We start from the raw sequence: 15212 nt of genomic DNA on the forward strand, positions 1-15212 counted from the left end.
CGTTATGTTTGCTTCAGGTCAGGTTGTACGTTTTTAGGTTGCGTCCCGCCATGACCCGGAAGTACCGGAAAGGGTTACTTCTGGGTTTCACTGCATGCACAGACGCGCAAAATGACGTCACGTGCATGCGCAGAAGTGGCGAATCGTGACACGTGCCTTTCATGTGGCGAACAGGGCTCCGGAATGGATCCTGTTCGCAACCAGAGGTACAGCTGTATTGTTAACTGACAAGGAATATATTGTTGTCGCTTTAACCCAGAAGCAAAGGTTGAAATGAAATCATTGTGTAGTCATGAAGATGTGTCATCTGGGAAGCTGTCCCAGAAACTCCAGCGGGTGCAGAATGCTGCAGCGAGGCTCTTCACGGGGTCTCTGCCATGGGAGCATATTCACCCAGTGCTTTTCCAGCTGCACTGGCTCCCGGTGGAGTACAGGGTCAGATTTAAGGTGCTGGTTTTGACCTTTAAAGCCCTTCACGGCCTAGGACCCTCGTACCTACGGGACCGCCTCTCCTGGTATGCCCCACGGAGGACCTTAAGGTCCATAAATAGCAACACCCTAGAGGTCCCGGGCCCTAAGGAAGTTAGATTAGCCTCAACCAGAGCCAGGGCCTTTTCAACACTGGCTCCGGCCTGGTGGAACGCTCTGTCTCATGAGACCAGGGCCCTGCGGGATCTGATTTCTTTCCGCAGGGCCTGTAAGACAGAGTTGTTCCGCCTGGCCTTTGGCTTGGAGCCAGTTTGATTCCCTCCCCCCCTTTCTTTTTTCCTTTCTCCTCCTGTGATGAGGCTGTTTCAATATTTTAATGTTGTATTTAATCTTGTTTTTAAGTTGTATTCATTCAACTTGTTTTTATTATTGCTTGTTAGCCGCCCTGAGCCCAGCCTTGGCTGGGGAGGGCGGGGTATAAATAAAAATTATTATTATTATTATTATTGTTATTATTATTATTATTATTATATCTTGAATAGGGCTTTGTTCCCAGGGAAAACGCACAGAGGATGGCAGGCTTAGCCTAGTTTCTGTGCAGTAACCCTTCCTCAGAGGATGATGCTGGAGGGCTGGGGACATAGGGAGCTCTCTTGCGCACCCAGAGCTATCTCCCGTGTGACTTGGGGAACATGCTGTTTGTTCTCTCCCACCCTCGGCAGGGAACTGGGTCGCCAGCGAAGCACTATAGAGCTGGACACCCCCTCGATGACAGCAGATCAGGTGGCAGCCCTTGAGCAGAGCGTGAATGACAGAATCCGAGCCAGGATCCCGGTGGTGGTGCGAGAGGTGGCAGTGGGCGACCTTGAAGTTGAGCTGGTAAGCAAGAGGCAAGAAGAGGGAGAGAGGTCTGCTGCATGTGGTTTTCTTAACCTTGTGCTGCATTGCAGGTGAGGAGCCGTGGCTTGCCGGATGACCACACGGGGCCCGTGCGGATTATAAGCATTGAGGGTGTCGATGCCAATATGTGTTGTGGCACACACATCTCCAACCTCGGTGACCTGCAGGTGAGAGTCATGGGGGCAGGGGGGTGGCTTGAAGCACCAGGATCAAGGTCTTTGCCAGGTTCGACCCCCTCACAAATGAGCACAGGAGTGCCTTGCCACTCACATCTGTTGTGAGAACACATGCTGCCCCTTCATGACACATGAGAAGCTGCCATTGGTGTAACTCTGAGCTTCAGTAAAGCAAATAATTTAATTAGACAGCGCCTTATATGATATTGGGGGCGCGGGTGGCGCTGTGGGTTAAACCACAGAGCCTAGGACTTGCCGATCAGAAGGTCAGCGGTTCGAATCCCCGTGATGGGGTGAGCTTCCGTTGTTTGGTCCCTGATCCTGCCAACCTAGCAGTTCGAAAGCGCGTCAAAGTGCAAGTAGATAAATAGGGACCGCTCCGGCGGGAAGGTAAACGGCATTTCCGTGCGCTGCTCTGGCTTGCCAGAAGTGGCTTAGTCATGCTGGCCACATGACCCGGAAGCTGTACGCTGGCTCCCTCGGCCAATAAAGTAAGATGAGCGCTGTAACCCCAGAGTCGGCCACGACTGGACCTAATGGTCAGGGGTCCCTTTACCTTTACTATATGATATTGAGCGACAGGATAGTCTGGCCACAGTAAGGAAATTTTGTCCATGGTACGATTATTTTCCACCTAATCGTTTTGACACTTTGGCACCCTATTTGAAAAATTTAACAATTCCAAAATGCAGACGCGCCTTCACTTTCGCAAGACTGGCTATACTGCCTTCAGCTGTACTTGAGGGTTGATTTCAAAACATTCCACTGGAAAAATGGTCATGTCCCTGTGGAGATGACAGTATTGAGTCAAAGGCTCATGTGTTTCTGGCTTGCACTCTTTATAAAGATTTGAGGAGTGAGGTTATTACCCCTCCAATACTGTCCATGCCGGGTTGCTCAAACATTGCTACAGAGTCCTTTTAGTAGATCAAGATGATCAGGTGACAACAAAAACTGCAAGGTTTTTAGCGGGGGCAATTAGAATAAGATCTTTTATTTGATTACAGTGGTGCCTCGCAAGACGAAATTAATCCGTTCCGTGAGGCTCTTCGTATAGTGGTTTCTTCGTCTTGCGAAGCAAGCCCATTGACAGCTTAGCGGATTAGCGCTATTAGCGGTTTAGCGGCTTTTAGCGGATCAGCTGATAAGCGGTTTATCAGCGGATCAGCTGATAAGCGGCTTAGCGGCTTAGGAAAAGGGGGGGGAAAGGGGGGGAAACCCGCAGGAACTCGCAAGACATTTCGTCTTGCGAAGCAAGCCCATAGGGAAATTTGTTTTGCGAAGCGCCTCCAAAACGGAAAACCCTTTCATCTAGCGGGTTTTCCGTCTTGCGAGGCGTTCGTCTTGCGGGGCACCACTGTATTGATGTAAACCCACCAAAATGTATTTTGTATAGTTATGTTTTTACCTCTATCTTTAGTACATTCTATTTTATTGCTATGGCTAGTGGCTGGTGCAAATAAAGATTCTCTCTATGTGATCTATACCATTGGTCTAGCTAGCTCAGTGTTCAGGATTTCAGGCAGGGATCTCTCTCCTGGCCCTACCCAGCGATACTAGGGATTGCAAAGCAGATCTCCTTCTTAATTTGGACACCATTTTTTTCTGACAAGGCTTCTCTGCTGCTTGTCAGTAGTCAGCCAGAAATTTTACAAGTGATTCCTTCCTTCGGATAGTGAATTACATAATTGGGGAGCCGACCTTATTTTAAATTACCTGCCTATACTTTTCTAACAAATGCCTGGACACGTAGAACTATAGGAAGTTTCCTTCACCAAATCAGACCAATGTGTAAACAGTGGGTTATTTTCACTGCCCAGCACAGGCTCTGCAGGGTTTCTGGTGGAAATCTTCACCTGGAGATACCGTATTTTTCGCTCTATAGGACGCACCGGACCATAGGACGCACCTTGTTTTAGAGGGGGAGAACAAGAAAAAAAAATTCTCCCACTCTCTGCCCAGCACCCCTTCAGCGAAGCGGCAGGAGGCGCTGCGCAGAGGGGGAGAATTTTCTCCCCCTCTAAAACAAGGTGCCATTCAAGGTGCGTTCAGGCGGCTACCTTGGAAGCCTCCAGGCTTCGGGTTCCTTTCTACTTGCTCTTTGGGGCAGCCGGGGGGAATTCCAGAGCCAGCCCTCCCCCCCCCACACACTGGATAACCCTGTAGCTCCCTAGGTCCCCGGCTGGGGACTGGGGAGGGAGAACGCCCAATGCCTGAGCCAAGATCTACCCACATTTGAAATTTAATAAAGTTGTGGCCAATTTAATCCCATAGCACGTTGTCTAGAGTCGTTATTCCACATGACGGGGGGGGACCACTCGGGATCTGGGGACTCCGCCTGTCCACGCAATGACCGCTCCCCGCTTAAAACGGGGGGTGCCCTTTGCGTGGACGCGTGCAGCCCTGGATCTGGAGTGGCCCCATCAGCATAGGCTTTGCCTTTCCTCAGGTGGGATACCTGGAGGTCCCCGCCTACCCCAGTGAGTTGTCCAATCCCACGTGGGGGAAGCGTTGCCAGGGAAACCAGGCCAGGTAGGGGGAGGGATTACCTGCCCACACAATAGAGGGTGGATCTTACCTGGTAATCCTCACTTGGCTCCAGAGCTTCTCCCACCCTACCCACCCTCAGGAAGCCCACCGCCAGCCCCAAAGAGCAGGTCGGGGAGCAGCGGAAAGGCACGAAGCCTTCCGGCTGCTCCGCAAGCTTCTTGAGGCTGCTGGGGAAGCCCGGAGCTATGGCTTCTTTAGCCCCGCGCACCCTCTCCCGGCTGGAGAGGTGGCACACGGCTAAAGAGGCTGCTGCCATAGCTGCGCGCCACCTCTCCGGCAGGGAGAGGCGGCGCGCGGCTATGGCCTGTGGGCTTTAAGGAGCGCACGGCTCCTGTGGGCTTTTCTACAAGGAGGGAGAAGGGACTGACTGGCCGCGTCAGTCCCTTCTCCCTTCTGAGGAAAAGCCCGCAAGAGCCGCGCGGAGCTTGGGGGCTTTTCCTGCCTGCCTCCCCCCCTGCATTCGCTCCATAGGACGCACACACATTTCCCCTTCATTCTTGGAGGGGAAAAAGGGCGTCCTATGGAGCGAAAAATACAGTAGATTCCAGGGTATGGATCTGGGACCTTGCAAGGCAGATGTTCTACCACTGAGCTTGGACCTTTTCCCACTTTCAATATAAGGGACGGGATAGGTGCGTGCAGATGTAGTATTTTACCACTCAAGACAAATGTGTTTGTCTTCTGAAGATGGTTAAGCTCTTGGGCACCGAAAAAGGGAAGAAGAACAAGACCAACTTAGTTTTCCTCGCTGGGAACCGAGTGCTGAAAACTTTGGAGCGAAGCCACGCAACTGAGAAGTCCTTCACATCACTGCTTAAGCAAGTATTTGTATTTCCCTGTCCCAGGGAATGAAACAAAAGTCCCAGAAGGGTGATTGGAAACCCACTGGCCTTCAAATTTCATTTGAACTCTCAAAAGGAAAAGCACACAAAGGTGGGGATTTTCCCTCAAGGCAAGAAATAGTGAGTTGTATAGGCAAATCGGTTGTTTATAGAAGTTGGGCCAGTTATTTCTGGTCTGATCTTAGGGCTCGGGATGAGTAGCGGAAGGGTTTTAACAGCCATACCGTAAATGGATTTAAAGATAACTGTTCCCAAACAATGGTTTTAAAAGGGGATGGGACAAGTTTATGGAAGATAAGTTTTTCAGTGGCTACAAGCCACAAGGGCTGTGCTCTGCCTGCACATTCTGAAGTCAGCACTGTGTCTGAGTTGCTGGAAACCACAGGAGGAGAAAATGTTCTTATGCTTGGGCCCTAATAATAATAATAATAATAATAATAATAATAATAATAATAATAATATATTTATATGCTACCCACCTGACGGGGTTGCCCCAGCCACTCTGGGAAGCTTCCATTAGAACACATTAAACATTAAAACATTAAATGTTTTAAAACATTTAAAACCTCTCTATACAGGGCTGCCTACAGATGTCTTCTAAAAGTCAGATAGTTTTTTATGTCCTTGACATCTGATGGGAGGACGTTCCACAGAGCGGGAGACCACTCAGTATTTTTATTATGCATTTTCTGTTTTTTTATATTGTGTTTTTATGTTGGAAACTGCCCTGAGATCTACAGATGAAGGGCGGTATACAAATAATAATAATAATAATAATAATAATACTACAGTGGAACCTTGGTTGTCGAACGTAATCTGTTCCGGAAGACCGTTCGACTTACGAAACGTTCGACAACCGAGGCGCAGTGGCCGGTCAGCAAAATCCACTGGAAAAATGGAGAAATGTACCTCCAAAGCTGTTCGACCTCAGGGGCGTGTTCGAAAACGGAAGTATTCGTTTCCGGGTTGTCGGCGTTTGAAAGCCAAAACATTCGGCTTCCAAGGCATTTGACAACCGAAGTTCCACTGTAATAATAATAATAACAGAAGGTCCTCTGCCTCATTCTCTGTAACTTCATGTCCCACATTGAGGGACCTGCCAAAAGGCCCTCGGAGCTGGACCTCAGTGTCCGGGCTGAATGATGAGGGTGGAGACGCTCCTTCAGTATACAGGACCGAGGCCGTTTAGGGCTTTAAAGGTCAGCCCCAACACTTTGAACTGTGCTCGGAAACATACTGCACGAGAGCTTCCCACAGGCATCTGGGTGGCTGCTGTGAGGAGATCCAGCGGGCCTATCTTATGTTCTAAACCAGGCATCCCTAAACTTGGCCCTCCAGATGTTTCAGGACTACAACTCCCATCATCCCTAGCTAACAGGACCAGTGTGTTAGAATTCCTGCTCCGTGATTGCAATCATAGGATTGTTGTCTATCACTTGACGGTGTATGTTTTGACTCCACAGAGTGGGAAGTGACGGAGACAGGATGTTTGTGTTACTGTGTTCCATGAAGTGGGACTATTGTCCTTTGTTCTTTCTCTTTGCTGTCTGATGCTAGAGAGAGAGGGAGCCATGTTGCAGTCCTCCGTGCGTGTTTATAGGTAAATAAAGTATTAGCCAAAATACTGAGTTGCTGAGGAGGTCTGTCAAGCAAACTGTGAACACTCTGCAGATCCCTAAGTGTGCCGATGTCTGTTGGCATCAGTCGCTGTGATATTCGGGCTGAAGAAAGCTTTTGAAGCTCCCAAATGATCGATGAGGAGGGAGAGACACATGCCAGTTGGGCATGGGTCCTACTCGAGTGTAGGACAAGTTCCTGACACAGTGGTCAGGGATGGTGGGAACTGTAGTCCCAAAACATCTGGAGGGCCGAGTTTGGGAATGCCTATTCTAAACAATTATAGGGATGCAGGTGGTGCTGTGAGTTAAACCACAGAGCCTAGGACTTGCCGATCAGAAGGTCCGCAGTTCGAATCCCCGCGACGGGGTGAGCTCCCGTTGCTTGGTCCCTGCTCCTGCCAACCTAGCAGTTCGAAAGCACGTCAAAGTGCAAGTAGATAAATAGGTATTGCTCTGGCGGGAAGGTAAACGGCGTTTCCATGCGCTGCTCTGGTTTGCCAGAAGCGGCTTAGTCATGCTGGGCACATGACCCGGAAGCTGTACGCCGGCTCCCTCGGCCAGTAAAGTGAGATGAGCGCCGCAACCCCAGAGTCGGCCACAACTGGACCTAACGGTCAGGGGTCACTTTACCTATTCTAAACAATACAGCTGTTGGTCTTGGCCCTCAGTTCAGTTGTGCATCTCCACTGAACACAAGCTGTTTCACTTCCCCCCACCTTTTCCTCCCTCATCCCCAAGCTTGTACTCTTATTAGATGATGTACCAACCCTCCCTGAAGGCCTCTTGTTACCCTTGCCGTTTTAGGACTGGCCCCGAAGAGCACGTGGAAGCTGTAAAGAGGCTACAGAACTCTCTGAAGCTTCTTCAGAAGGTACAGTTGAGCAATGGCCACCTTCCTCCCTGACCGTTTCTGGAGCCATGGCGGGGAATCCCAGGTCCCCAAAGGTCAAAGGTGGTGTCAGGGAACTGCCATCAGCTCAGAGGCGAGAGGTGGAAGGGCAGCTGGATTACAGGGAGCCTCCAAAGATCGTGGGAAGCAGCACTTCCTCCGCGGAGGAGGGAAGCCCCGCCTCTAGTGGGGAAGAGATGCAGGGCTCGGAGAATGCAAGAAAGAGCCAAGACACCGTGCATGAGCAAAGCGGGGGGGGGGAGGCAGGTCCCCCTTTACGTGCAGAGAGGGGAGGTTTCAGCTGGGGACGAAGAGACTACAGTGGTGCCCCGCAAGACGAACGCCTCGCAAGACAGAAAACCCGCTAGACGAAAGGGTTTTCCGTTTTGGAGGTGCTTCGCAAAACGAATTTCCCTATGGGCTTGCTTCGCAAGACGAAATGTCTTGCGAGTTCCTGCGGGTTCCCCCCCCCTTTTCCTAAGCCGCTAAGCTGCTTATCAGCTGATCTGCTGATAAGCCGCTTATCAGCTGATCCACTAAACCGCTAATAGCGCTTATCCGCTAAGCTGTCAATGGGCTTGCTTCGCAAGACGAAAAACCGCTATACGAAGAGCCTCACGGAACGGATTAATTTCGTCTTGCGAGGCACCACTGTACTCTGCTGGGGAAAGTTTGAGGACCGCCCGCTCTCAGATTCTGCTAGTGACTGAGCAAGACATGGAACTGAGGCGTTCTGCACTGTAAATGTTTTTGTACCAATAATAAAGCCTTTGAAAAGACCAGTGGGGATCTTGCCTGTTTGCTCTTGAACAACCCACGCCGGTAGGCATAACAGGCAGCTTTCTGTCTGAACATCAGGAGTCTTCTGACGCCGCACCCAGTATCCCCAAGCTATGGTCCTTCTCTGCCCTCTCCTTCAGACAGTTTCTGCCTGGCTGGAATGTGCCCTCAAACTGTGAGAAAGCCTCTCGCTTGCTTGGAGTAGGGAGACGTGGGTGGGCGTATGTCAAAACGTCTTGACTTTCATGCAGTTGGAATGCAGCCTGCCTGTGCAGCCACAGCTGTTGCCCTACCCAATTTTGTCTCTGTCCAGGCTCAGCATTGGCATGTGACTGCCGGGAGGTTGGCCATGGGGACTTTGGCAGACATTGGTTAGGGGAAAAAAATTCCCTATTTCAGTGGGAGCAGAGAGAGCCGCCAACAAGCTTTTAACGGGAGATCGCTCAGTATTTTTATTATGTGTTTTCTGTTTTTTATACTGTGTTTTAATTTTTTAAAAATAAATTTATTTATTTGGCTTTTCAGATTAAGATTTTTCAGTCACATGTCCAACATACAACATAAAAACAAGATTCCAAGGAATCTCATGGACTTTCCTCCTCCCCTTTTTGGGTTCCTATTGTTAATCATTTCCTCCTGCATCTTTTGTAATAATCCCAATCATTTATCTCTCCATTGTATCCAAAATTCACCATTAAGCTACAAGCGATATTCCAACGATTTAAACTGTTGGCAATGATCTTTAAGACAAGTTATAAATGTTCCCCATTATTAAAATTTTGGCCTTCCTGATTTCTGATTCTTCCGGTCATTTTAGCCATTTCGACATAGTCCGTCAACTTGATCTGCCATTCTTCTCTGGCAGGGACTTTATCTTCTTTCCATCTCTGGTGTTTTTATGTTGGGAACTGCCCTGAGATCTACAGATGAAGGGCAGTAAAGTACTACTACTACCGCTGCTACTACTAATACTAATAATACAGTGGTTGGGGACTCGGGAGGTGCTGTGGGTTAAACCACAGAGCCTTGGGCTTGCCGATCAGAAGGTCAGCGGTTCGAATCCCCGCGACGGGGTGAGCTCCCGTTGCTCGGTCCCTGCTCCTGCCAACCTAGCAGTTCGAAAGCAGATAAATAGGTACCGCTCTTGCGGGAAGGTAAACAGCGTTTCCGTGCGCTGCTCTGGTTCGCCAGAAGTGGCTTAGTCATGCTGGCCACATGACCCGGAAGCTGTATGCTGGCTCCCTCGGCCAATAAAGCGAGATGAGCGCCGCAACCCCAGAGTCGGCCATGACTGGACCTAATGGTTAGGGGTCCCCTTTACCCTTACCTCCAGTTGCACACAGGATCTGTTCCAGAGCTCCGGTCAGATCCTGAGGAATTTGCAACTAGAGGTGCTTGTTCTGTGCATGCATGTGGTACGGTAGAGCATTTCTGCGCATGCGTGCAGGGCAAAACCTGGAAAAATACTTCCAGCTTTGCCGTGTGCGTAACCTGAAGGATACGCAACCAGAGGTGTGCGTATCCAGAGATACCACTGTAATGATAACAACAACAACAACATCATCATCTGTGGGTCATGCAGGCAGCAGCTTAAATCAGACTCCAGTAAGCAGCCTGTAGGAAGTCCATGGGAAGTAAGACAGCAATCGGATCCAGGGTTCAGGAAGACTTTGTCAGAAATTCCTTGCCTGCTCCATCCCATCTTGCTTGAGTATTGGAACAGAGGGGTGGTGGGCTGCCAGGGTGATTGTCCCAGGCACATTTTTCCAGGGGACACCCCCCCCCTCCCCAAGTCAGCCCTGTCCCGCTTTGTGAGGCTGGGATCTGAACAGATCCCACCTTGTAAAGTGGCTCAGGGCTGGTGTTGCTCCAGTTTTGCCAGCAGCGATGGCCGGGCCAGCATGCGGCAGGCTCTGTTCACCCCCGCGCCCCAGCACATACAAGCTCTCCCTCCCCACGGCACCATGTAAACACGCTCCACTGCTATGTCCCCTTTCCGATGTCTACTTCTCTTTCAGACCAACTTGAACCTACTGAGGGATTTAGCCGTCCTCATAGCTCAGAGCTTAAAAAACAACGTGCATCAGGAACCTGTTCTGGTGTTGCACAGGTGAGGGGAAAGATCGTGTTGGGTTTGCACGGGGTGACTGTTTTAAATACCCAGAAAAAAGAGGAAAATTCTGGATGCTATCTACTTTGCCACTTGAAAGGTACTGCTGATTTTTTAACCCCCATTTAGAAACTGCTGTTCCCACTCACCTTGCCTGTACAGCGGTACCTCGGGTTAAGTACTTAATTCGTTCCGGAGGTCCATTTTTAACCTGAAACTGTTCTTAACCTGAAGCACCACTGCTGCTGGAGCACGATTTCTGTTCTCATCCTGAAGCAAAGTTCTTAACCCGAGGTACTGTTTCTGGGTTAGGGGAATCTGTAACCTGAAGCGTATGCAACCTGAAGCGTATGTAACCCGAGGTACCTCTGTACAGGTTTTTGAGGCCGTCAAAGCAAAATTGTGTTATATATTTCTTAATTAAAAAACAACAACAACCACACACAATGTGGATCGATGCAACCCAAATGAATTATTAATACTTTTTTTTGCTTAAGTCAGTCTAGTCATTACTGGTTTCTTTCTCGCGGGGCTGGTGGACCTGTTGTAGGGAAAGGTGTGGCAGAGGTGAAATTTTCTATCCTGCTTTCTCAGGTCTTGGGGTGGGGATGGGGAAGTCTGCTCCACTTCAGCTGGCTGGTGGGGGCATGGCCGGGACCCATTTAAAGGGAGGCACGAGACGGAGGTCTTCCTCTTGGCTCACTCCCTCAATCTGGATTGTTCTCATTTTCCCTCTCTTGCAGGAAAGACGGTGATTCTGAGTTCATGAACATCATTGCGAATGAGATTGGCGCTGGGGTGAGTATCTCTCTCTTGTTTCTCTGAGCTTTGGCACCAGATATAGTGGGGTTTTGAGAGGTGCTGAAGGCTCCCTACTTTGAGCGGGAAAGGTTCCCACCTCCAGCGTATCAACACATATCAGATCCAACCAGGCCTTTAAAAACTTACCGTATTTTTTGTCCCATAGGACGCTCCGTCCCATAGAACGCACCTAGTTTTTTTTGGGGGGGGGGAAATAAAGGAATTCCCCCCCTTTATTTCCCCCCCCCCAAACCAGGTCGGGGAACAGCGGGATGGCGACGCTGTGCCTCCCCACTGTCCCCCGAGCTTGTGGGGCTGGCCGATGTCTGCCCGGCGCAAGGGGCGCTCTGCCTCAGGGCGCCCTGCGTGCCGGGCGGCAGGCTGCTATCCGCAGCCTAGGGAGCCCTGCAGGAACTCCCGCGGGCTCCCCAGGCTTGCTGATAGCTTCCTGAAGCCTGGAGAGCGAGAGGGGTCGGTGCGCACCGACCCCTCTCGCTCTCCAAGCTTCAGCGAAAGCCTGTATTCGCCCCATAGGACACACAGATTTCCCCTTCATTTTTGGAGGTGAAAAAGTGCGTCCTATAGGGTGAAAAATACGGTAATTGTTTTTACAGATTATGCAGCTGACAAATCAAAAGTGAAATTAAAATTAAGACAACTGGTTACAGAAGTAGCAGCTCACAGTGTGCAGCGTAGCTATAAAATCTAATGTGATACAGTGGTGCCCCGCAAGACGAATGCCTCGCAAGACGGAAAACTCGCTACACGAAAGGGTTTTCCGTTTTGGAGGTGCTTCGCAAAACGAATTTCCCTATGGGCTTGCTTCGCAAGACGAAAATGTCTTGCGAGTTCCTGCGGTTCCCCCCCTTCCCCCCTTTTTCTAAGCCGCTAAAAACCGCTAATAGCGCTAATCCGCCAATGGGCTTGCTTCGCAAGACGAAAAAACCGCTAGACGAAGAGACTCGCGGAACGGATTCTTTTCGTCTTGCGAGGCACCACTGTATAGAGGAGATAGAATTGATTCAATGAGCACCTGCTATTAGAAAATAGAAACAATTTTGTTCTAACTTCTGTGGTTAAAATACTGCTATTTAATGTGACGCTACCAAATACCAATTAAGAATAAAGAGATCATAGCAAAATTTATAAAATATTACTGAATCCGCACCATACATTTAGAGCTGATGACTTTTCACAAAGAATCCTGAGAACCATAGTGTACCTCCACAGACCTACAGTTCCCAGGATTCTGACTGCCCCAGATAAGCTAAATTTGGTTTGATTCTTGCATCCATGACTACTGCTTATACCCCGAAAGATTAAAAGGTTTATTCATTAGCTTGGTGACATTTCTGTTTACCTGTGGACCTCCATATGTTATGTTTTATTCTGACTCTGCATCAGATTATTATAAAGTGTGTGTGTTCTTCGTTGAATATTTTGTTGTTGTAAACAACCTTCTTCCAGCAGGAAACCCTCCTTTTCCTCTCTGTGGGAGATGAAAAAGCAGCTGGGCTTTTTCTGCTCGCGGGACCCCCAGACGCTGTGGAGAAACTGGGCCCCAGGTGAGTCACTCAAGCCAGCTGGATAAATTCAGGCCTGGATTGGTGTGTGTGTTGGGGAGGGAGCATTTTGGCCGGTCAGGAAGAAAAGAATCACAGGTTTCTGGGGGGGCCTTTGAAAGAGAGAGAGAGAGAGAGAGACAAGCAAATTCATGTAGCAGTTGCAGGGCTGAAACAAATCAGCCAGGCTAGGGCAGGGCGATATAGCAGTATATAATCCAAAACCAAATTGAAGTCCATATCATGATATTGGCTTCATAATTGTTGACCTGGCAATATATCATGAATCACACACGTGTGTGTGTGTGTGTGTGTGTGTGTGTGTGTGTGTGTGTGTGTGTTTGCTATGCAAAATTCACAGTGTGGGGAAAACCACGAAGCCAGCCAATGCCTCCACATCAGACGTAGGCAAACTCGGCCCTCTAGATGTTTTTGAGACTACACTTCCCATCATCCCTGACCACTGGTCCTGTTAGCTAGGGATGATGGGAGTTGTAGTCCCAGAACATCTGGAGGGCCAAGTTTGCCTATGCCTGCTCTACATAGTTCCATCCCTATTTCAAACATTGTGTTCTTTTCATATATCGCAATGTTGAGCTTCTGATATAGTGCAGTGTTGAAAACTAGAGATCGCCCAGCCCTAGGCGTGGCTCTTGGAATATACAGTCGTATATTCCAGAAGTTTGTTTGACTTCCAAAAACGTTCGAAAACCAAGGTGCGGCTTCCAGTTGGCTGCAGGAGCTTCCTGCACTCAGTCGGAAGCCCCGTCGGATGTTTGGATTCCAAAGAATGTTCGCAAACCGGAACACTCACTTCTGGGTTTACGGCGTTCGGGAGCCAAAATGCACGAGTACCAAGGCGTTTTTGGCAGCCAAGCTACAACTGTAGAGTGGTACCTCTGGTTAAGAACTTAATTCGTTCTGGAGGTCCGTTCTTAACCTGAAACTGTTCTTAACCTGAAGCACCACTTTAGCTAATGGGGCCTCCTGCTGCCGCTGTGCCGCCGCCGTGCAATTTCTGTTCTCATCCTGAAATAAAGTTCTTAACCCGAGGTACTATTTCTGGGTTAGCGGAGTCTGTAACCTGAAGCGTATGTAACCTGAGGTACCACAGTGCTGCTTTATATTTTTAATAACACTCTCAAAGTGGTTTACAGCACATTCAGTTAATAAATCAGTAAAACAATAGCCGGGCAATGTTCCTCCAGCCTCAGGAGGAGCCTCTTTTGTAGGGCTGGGTGAGTGTGGGCCCAGCCCCCTAGGCCAGGTGGTCTGTAACCTGAAGTGTATGTAACCTGAAGCGTCTGTAACCTGAGGTACCACTGTACTCTATGAGAGCCCATTGACCAACAAAGCAAATGTGGCGCGTGGAAAAGCTAGTCTGACCTTGTTGCTGTTCTTCCCCGAAGGGTGGCTGAACTGCTGGAAGGAAAAGGGGCTGGGAAGCGGGGCCGCTACCAGGGCAAAGCCACGCGGATGAGCCGGCGGCCAGAGGTGGAAGCGCTGCTCCGGACATTTGTCAGCGAACGGAGCACAGAGCAGTGATGGGAATGGACAACGGGAATAAATGGCGCACTGTGAATATGACAACTGAGCCACCGTTCTTAAGGACTGTAAAGTAATAAACTAAGGATTCCTTCCCCTTTAGGTTCTTGCTTTCAGTGTGGCAGTGTCAACAAAGGAGACCGGGGGTCTGATTTGGAAACAGCAGTGAACTGAGAGATTTCAAGGGGGGGGGGTAAAAGTGAGGGATGGATAGGGAAAGCATTCCTGGAAGCCAATGCTGTCTTTCCTAGAAGGAAGTCGTCCCCCCCGCCCCCCGTTAATGCTGGAGCAAGACACAGAGAGTCCCTCTGAGCCCTTGCACTGATTTTTGCACGTCCCCAAATCGGTCTCGATCCCAAATCAAGCCCCGCAGCTGTTTGCTGCTTCTTTTCTCTCTCTTTTTGACCACTTAAGCTGGGCCTCTGGAGACTCCCTGCGCGCTACAGCCAAGGTGCGCCAAAGGCAGATATTGCTAAATGTTTGTATCTTAAAATGTGCTTATGGAGGAGTAAGCATCACCAAGGACTGCCCCACTGTCAGGAGGGAGTCAGATATGTTTGGGCATTAAGCACAGCTTGGTCCCTGCTCCTGCCAACCGAGCAATTTGAAAGCACGTCAGAGTGCAAGTAGATAAACAGGTACCGCTCTGGCGGGAAGGTAAACGCGTTTCCGTGCGCTGCTCTGGTTCGCCAGAAGTGGTTTAGTCATGCTGGCCACATGACCCGGAAGCTGTACGTCGGCTCCCTCGGCCAATAAAGCGAGAAGAGTGCTGCAACCCCAGAGTCAGTCACGACTGGACCTAATGGTCAGGGGTCCCTTTACCTTTACCTTTACTACTGTCCGGCAGAGTTTTCTTGCTAACCTAGAAGTTGTTGAATACAGTGGTACAGTGGTGCCCTGCAAGACGAACGCCTCGCAAGACGGAAAACCCGCTAGACGAAAGGGTTTTCCGTTTTGGAGGCGCTTCGCAAAACGAATTTCCCTATGGGCTTGCTTCGCAAGACGAAAT

General features: G+C 49.7%; 1 protein-coding gene across 2 annotated transcripts in view; it reads left to right on the forward strand.

Moving 5' to 3' along the window:
* The window catches only part of LOC309328126 (putative protein PTGES3L), a 39890-nt gene extending 25589 nt beyond the window's left edge, over nucleotides 1–14301 (forward strand). For both annotated transcript variants that reach the window (XM_081838088.1, XM_081838086.1), the window contains 8 exons: nucleotides 1152–1308; nucleotides 1380–1496; nucleotides 4743–4873; nucleotides 7321–7387; nucleotides 10204–10295; nucleotides 11039–11093; nucleotides 12567–12661; nucleotides 14068–14301. In XM_081838088.1, coding sequence (XP_081694214.1) covers nucleotides 1152–1308; nucleotides 1380–1496; nucleotides 4743–4873; nucleotides 7321–7387; nucleotides 10204–10295; nucleotides 11039–11093; nucleotides 12567–12661; nucleotides 14068–14203 — 850 coding nt within the window. In that variant the 3' untranslated portion in view covers nucleotides 14204–14301. The remainder of the gene's footprint in view (nucleotides 1–1151; nucleotides 1309–1379; nucleotides 1497–4742; nucleotides 4874–7320; nucleotides 7388–10203; nucleotides 10296–11038; nucleotides 11094–12566; nucleotides 12662–14067) is intronic.
* Nucleotides 14302–15212: the final 911 nt, after the last annotated feature.

Source organism: Podarcis erhardii, assembly GCF_964252035.2.
Source record: "Podarcis erhardii genome assembly, chromosome: 13".
In the NCBI taxonomy this organism is placed as follows: Eukaryota; Metazoa; Chordata; class Lepidosauria; order Squamata; family Lacertidae; genus Podarcis; species Podarcis erhardii.